General features: G+C 43.1%; 1 protein-coding gene across 1 annotated transcript in view; it reads right to left on the bottom strand.

Annotated features, from left to right (window-relative positions):
* Positions 1–800: 800 nt before the first annotated feature.
* The window catches only part of ADCY6 (adenylate cyclase 6), a 362703-nt gene continuing 356455 nt past the window's right edge, over positions 801–7048 (bottom strand). Inside the window, exon 23 of the mRNA XM_069230504.1 lies at positions 801–1594. Within this exon, the coding sequence (XP_069086605.1) occupies positions 1466–1594 (129 nt within the window). The 3' untranslated portion in view covers positions 801–1465. The remainder of the gene's footprint in view (positions 1595–7048) is intronic.

The raw sequence follows: 7048 nt of genomic DNA, 5'->3' as shown, positions 1-7048 counted from the left end.
TTGGGCTGTCATGAGTAAGACCACACCCTACAAATCAGACAACACGAAGTGTGCGTCATATCCCCATCTTCCATGTCTTGCAACTGAATAAGCATGATCTTGGAGGGTGTGGGGTTCCCATCTATGGAAATCACAGCATATCTGTCTGAACTCCTCATACCCCGCCATCCATTTAAACGTCCAATTCAGAGCCTGCGATAAACTGAACATTTTCAGGCCCCAATCTGTGTAAGAGAAGCTGCCAGGAGAACAAGGGGGAGCCAAGGGAAGGGAATAGTTTGAACAGGGAACATTCACTTTTTCCTATACTCCTTGAAAAAACATTCAACACGTCTAGCACAGAACAATGGGGGTTCAGAGGTCTCTTTCATGCATCCCGCCACCCTTCATCCAACCACTTGGATGTCTCAAATTTGGCTGCCATATCCATGAGCCAAAATCCTCTCAGTGTTGTACTAAATGGGGCAAGTGCTGACTGACTACCCCTATCAATCCCGGACTGTCCATTTCTGAACAATTACAGTTTACTAAGTAACTAGCTGTGCAGTTCTTAGAAGAAAATCCCAAATGGATGAAAAGGAACTTTTAAAAAATCAAGATGGAATCTGTGGTAGTTCTTTTTGAGATCTTTCAGCATCTCGCACTCCTTCTCCTGACCCCCATGTAGTGCAAACCGTGCAATAAGCTGAACAAGGCAACACTGCACGCAGCTCCTTGCCACCAGCACCACAACTAGCGGCACATCCTTGTTCTTTGGTCAAAGTGTTTCTGTTTTGTCATTTCCTTTCATTGTTTTTGTTGCTGATTGTTAGTTATTGTCAGTTTAAAACTTAAAATAATTAAAAAGAAGAAAAATAAAATAAAACAGGTCCCTCCAAAATAAATAACTTGCAAGTACCGTCTGCAAATGCGTTCTGGTAAAAAAATGGGGTGGTTTTAGTCTCCTTCACGCCCATTTTGGCACAGGTTGCTGACGTCTTGAGTCTTCCCCAACTGGCTTCAGTCACAGGAGGTCAGTGGGGGATGATTCAAGATGGAGGGAGCTTGTGTTTGATGAACTGCACGCAAAGGGGTTACCTTACAGTTACATCGCCTGCTGGCTTCTGTAAGCGCCACACTAGAAGCTTGGCTTCTCTTGCACGTTGTCCTGGTAAATGCCACAATGGGGAAAGCAGCCGTCCTGGGTCACAGCTAAGTGCTGAAAAGCCAGGCTTTGCCCTGCAGTTGCACTCCCATCTCGAGGACTAGCTTCTGAAACCACAAAAGACCCAGCCTGCTGTATGAAATCTGGCTGGCTGCCAGAGCACCAACTCTCAAGATGTGGGCAAGTACAAGATGAAGTGGTGTGTGGAGGCCGCTGTGCCTCCTTTATCCTGTTGAAGGGCAGCCGTAGTGGGTGACACTGGCCACGCGGCCGTCACACTTGTCGAAGTTTCTTCCTTGCTACTCTGGGTCAAGGCTCCTGCTAGCTGCTCATGGGTCCTTCCCTCAGGAAGTAGGTGGTCATCTCACCCTTGCCCTTCACCTTTATGACCCCTCGGCACTCCAGCTTGTAACCCTTGTCTGCCAAGACTTGATGCAGGTCAGTCGTCACCTGAAAAAGTGCAAAACCCATACAAAAAAATAATCAGAAAAACATTAACTTCAGTACATATTGCAAAAATCAGACGTGCTGTCTCATAATTCCCCCCTCTGCACAGGAGTATGTATACCACGGCACACCAATCAAAACTCAAAGAATACTGTGAGCATCTTTCAGGGGGTAATCTGCACACACACTCTTCCTCATAATACTAAAATTGCTCTCATTATTGGCTCTAACTCCTCAAGCCTTCAGAAGTGCTCCCTTACCACCATCACCCCAAAGTTTGCAAACCCGAGCACCAATTACTCGACAACTTTGTCTTCCTTTTAAAGGTTTCCCTTATCATCTTATGCATTCCTGATAAACAATATGCACATTTAAAGCCACCTTCCTCAGAGGATGTCCTACACTACCTTCCCCAAGTGGGACAAAGCATTATCTGGACCCAAAGACACTTCTAAAGGCACTCTCCCATCATCCTAGTTGATGATCTTGCAAAACTCCAAGACCATTAGTTGGGACAGGAATACTCCTTTACATGATGTACTGCCATGTTCCTCTGCCCCGAGTTCCTGACTAAGTGCATCTGGTAACCTGGCTTTTGATTTTTGGCCCTGTTGCCATGTTACTTTAGCACATGGGCAGAGGCCTAGGCCTGTCCCTTCGTACCAGTAAGGTTCTGGACCTGTCCTGTGAATTGGAGGGGTGCACCAAGCTCGCTCTCACTGACAGTTGACTTCTGTCCTGTCATGATTTTAGCACATAAAACACTGGTGACAATGTGCCGTATTTTGTGAATCCACCGGTTTGACCAGACCTTTTTATCTCTCACTAGTGTATAATGTTCAGCTTCTGTGCAGTTACCCAAGTGTATGTTAGGCATGTTTTGTGTATGAAGCCTGTGTGGTATATGCATGTTGTGTGTGAGAGAGCCAGAGCAATGGAGATCCTTGGGATCAATTTTGGATTCTCCTTGAATGGCCTTTTTCACAGTTTAGAGGTGAAGTGTAACTAGACATTTATTGCTGACAAAATCCAATTAGGCTTTTTTTGTTATCTTTCAAAATCCAATTAGGCTTTTTTTTCTTAGTAAGAGGTTGGTGATTAGTCTTTCTGAACTGCCATGAGATGGATAGTAGGGGGTGAAGGATGCAAGTTTGATCTGTTGCAAACATGTCCCAATCTGCTTTTCTCCATCTTTGAAAGGTCAATTGTCCAGAGGCCAGCTCATGTGCATCTACGTAACACCTGCTCAACTGATCTGCCACCTCATCATCCAATCCTGGATTGTGCTCCACCATCAATGAAACATTGTTGGCGATTGGCCAAATCCTCTGCGCTTCCTTTGAAAAAGGCATTAGCCTTGTTCCTCCTTGTTTCTGAATATAATACATTGTTGTTGCATTCTATCCTGATCATTACACAGCAGTTCCTCACTGAAGGCAGAAAGGCTTTCGGCACTAGCCCGACTGCTCTCAGCTCCAATACGTTTATGCGTGACTGCTGTTACTCCTTTGTCCACACATCATGTACATGCATGTTTTGTAGATGTGCTCCCATCCTACCACAGAAGCATCTATAGTGAGGTAAACATTCTCTTTTTCTGGCTGAAGCGCCTGACCTCAAAGAATTCTTGAGTGACACTTACCAATGAAAAGCCTTCCTCCTGATAGGTGTTACTTGGACTACATTGTCCCATTCGCTGCTTATTCTGCTGCCATTGCCCACTTAAATCCTAATGAACAAGTCTCATCTGAAGTCGACAATGCAAAATCAAAAGAATGCATGAAGACACAGTACTTTGAACTGCACTGAGCGTTCTCATCGACACTCTTTTCCTTTCAAAATAGAGACTTGTTTCGTTATTTTTTTTGCCTCTTTCCTGCGATGTAAACACCTTCCCATCTGATGTTGTCTACCATAAAACTGAGATATTATCTGTGATTTTAGTGAATGGGTTCATTGAAATATGTATCCTCCAAATCTATTGAACTCAGAAGATCTCCTTTCCTTATAAATGAAAGAATCTCCTGTGCCGTGACCAATGCAAAATCTTTGTTTCTTTATAAACGTGTTCTACTCTCTTTCATCTAATATTGGATCCCACAATCCAGATTCTTTTCAAAATGAGAAAACTCCAGTAGAAGCCCTTGTATTCCTTTTCAATTGCACCTTCTCAATTCCTTCCTTTCTCATTAACATTATCTCCTTCTTGCCACAAGACAGACAGGCCTTAAATAAAGATTTTAGACCCTGCTTCAGCCATGATGAGAAAATATTGAAATTCTCAAGTTATGCTCTCTTCAAGAATTATCAAAACATGGGATCCTCACACTGAACATGCGGTAGGAAATCTGATAGCTGGAGTGTGTTCAATACAATTATTTATGCAAGTCGACTGGGTCTTTTTAAAATTGTTTTCTATGTCTACTTACGGTTAGGACACATTTGCAATTCTGGTTGTTCATTTCTAAGTGTATGGTCTGTTCATCTGTGACCATTGCTTGTGTTAGAGTTCCAAGCATGAGCTTCTCCACACTACGAGTCAAGTGCTCAATGGGTTGTACTGGCCCAGTTTGCAGAACCATAGTATAACAGGCACCGGGCCATCAGAAGCAAACAACCTCAACACCCACGGTTGAGGGCCAGTAGCCCCTGCTGCTTGCCTTGTGCCACCCCAGGCACCAAACTGGGTCTGACACCATTCAAAGCAACTCTCCCTTCACTCCATTTTAATAGATCCTCATCATCTGTACTGACAATCTACTTACAAACATGAAGCTATCCTGCACTTAAAAGGTTCCATCTCATCACTGGCCTGGCCCTGCCAGTTCCTTCACATACTCAAACTCATCCTCACCCTCTACTTGAATGGCACTCCCTCACCACCTTCACCATGCCCCATGTTACAGGAATCCATTCACAAACCAAACCCATAATGCAGATCTCTTCACACTGCTAATGCTATTCTTTTACTCATTCTCAAGGCCTTCCTCCTTCCAACCTTTTTCAGGCACACTTGTCAGTCCCATCACTTAACCCAAGGTCAGTTTGAGTACACAATGGAGTCAACATGGGTATGAAGCGCCATATAAATTCTACATTCAGTAAAATATCCAAATCCACCCAGCACTCCTGTTTGACAGCTCCTGTCGTTGCCTTCCTCCCCTTTGGTCATGCTAATTATTTTACTAGTTTAAAGGAACATACTCAGTAGGCTTCCATTTTCTGGAAATTTATGATTTAAACAAAACTTAGTATTTTCTTTATAGAAAATGTTACTTACCAGTAACTACCACTCTCTAGCGTTGGTATCTTTTCTGGAATTGCATATTTCAAGAATTTCCCGCCGCCAGGCTCGGAATCCTCAATAAGAATTTTAACCAGCAATGCCAGAACGCACACATTTAACAAAGCACTTAAGTAAGATACCTACTTCTTTCTTGTATCTACTATGCAGCCAATGAGAAGGGAGGTATGGCTGGGCGAGGCAAGGCATTCTCACTCTACTCTCCACTACGGAGCATTTTGCAGCTCTAAACTCAACAGCAACAATTAGAACTTCTTGTTAGGGGGAGGGCGGGTCACAAGCGAATCTAAGACATAAAATGCTGGATAGCTGTAGTTAGAGGAAAATTTCCTCCACAGCACCGAAACATTTAGAGTCTCATGCTTTGAATGAAGACGAGCAAGAAGCACTCGAACAAACACAGGAAGGAGGGAATGAACTCCACCATGATGAGAGATTCCTGAGCACTGGTTTTCGATCTTCAAATGTCTGAAGATGCATGACAAGAGCCCACCAGCCTGGTCACTATGCCTCTGTGGAAGGTCATCTTATCTTACGGTGGCGGGATTCCAGCTTTGTTGCGGCAACAAGTTATGCATGCAGTATTTGTTACCATTTACAAACCTTAAAACAGCTAATTTGGAAAGGGAATTGGTCTGGTGCGCTCCAGAAAACATCCTAAACACTTCTTGATATCATATATGTGGCACAATGTTTCTTCTGGAGGAGTAGAAACAAGAAAAATAGTATATAATACTACTTTATGAACCAGATAACAGCCCTTTAGTAGCTGGGTGATGAGCAGTGGCATTGGTTTTTGCACCACTTTGTCTTTAAAAGACCTTAGGTAGGGTTATTTGGATGAAAACTCCCAACCTGCATAATTGTGTCCTGTCAGGATGATGGCGTGTAAAGCAGTAACTTACTTGCAATCCTAGTTTTCCTTCAGCGTAGTCTCAAAAATTCGAAAGGAATTAATATCTCTGCAGAGGTGTGGTGTCCCGGGGGTACATTTTAAAAACATTTCCAAATACAAAAATAATTGAAAAAGAACACATACTAATTCAAGGTAACATTTTCTGTATTTTTGGATGCAACTAACTGAATCAAATATGTTCTAATTAAATACCTTTGAGTGCAAAAACCACTTTAGAAAATCACTTAAAATTATAAATTAACGAAAATACTGGTTACTATACTTTGCCTGTAACAAGAGTGCAAGTTGTTCACTCCTGTTACTGATGTATAGAAAAACGTAACTACGCAAACAGATTATCCAGGCAAGCCTGATCCACAAAGGCAGAGATAACTTCATCTTCAGGCTCCCATCATGTAGGTCTGAGATTGGTACATAACTAAATTACAACAGCTCAGGCTAATATCCTCTTAATAGAGAGACTTGTCAGTTTGTCAAGTAAAGGTGTGTTTGCTCTTTAGTACCAGACAATGACTGTTCACCTTGCTATGGACCGAGAAGCTGGACCAATGCAAAAAGCGTGCATAGGTTGTAGAGCTGCTCAGACATGCACACCTCTTTAGAATACCACCCAGGCATAAATAGAGAGAGCAAAAGAAGTGAAGACACTGGAGGGTGTGGGGAGTTGGGTAAAAGAAAAAAACTATTGGAATATGGTCACCCACTGAAATAGTTATGCATTATATACATCAATTTTTCTGAGAAGATCAGGCTTCACAGCAACTTCTCTACTCTGCTCGCACTGCACAGATGGAGTTGTCTGACACAGAAGCAGAATAGAAGAAGGGGCAGGAACCACCAACCCAAGCACATATTTTGAATAGTGGCCTACTCCGTTGAAACCCACACTTTGAACAGAGAACGGCGATATTGGTATGTCCTGTTAAATAAGTAAGCACAGTGCACTTTAGCTTCTCTGAGGAATTCTGCCTCTGCACCAATGACTGTATCCCACCCTCTCAGCACAGGGGGCGCCCTTAGAGCTCGAAATGCGCAGAGAAATGGAAACCAGCATTTAAGCATGGATTTTCATTAGTGATCTGATCCCTCAAAAGCGGTACTTTACGCTAACTATGACGCACTGATGTGCTCTCAGGCCAGGAGGTAGGAATTCCTGCCTGAGACAACTCAGGTGTTACTTCCTAATTGTTGCCAACTGGGAAATGTGAATATACAGCTAAGGCAGTGTGCTACTGCA

The sequence above is a fragment of the Pleurodeles waltl genome, chromosome 4_2 (assembly GCF_031143425.1).
Source record: "Pleurodeles waltl isolate 20211129_DDA chromosome 4_2, aPleWal1.hap1.20221129, whole genome shotgun sequence".
Taxonomy (NCBI): Eukaryota; Metazoa; Chordata; class Amphibia; order Caudata; family Salamandridae; genus Pleurodeles; species Pleurodeles waltl.
The sequence above is the reverse complement of the archived record's forward strand: the minus strand, read 5'-3'. Positions and strand labels throughout refer to the sequence as shown.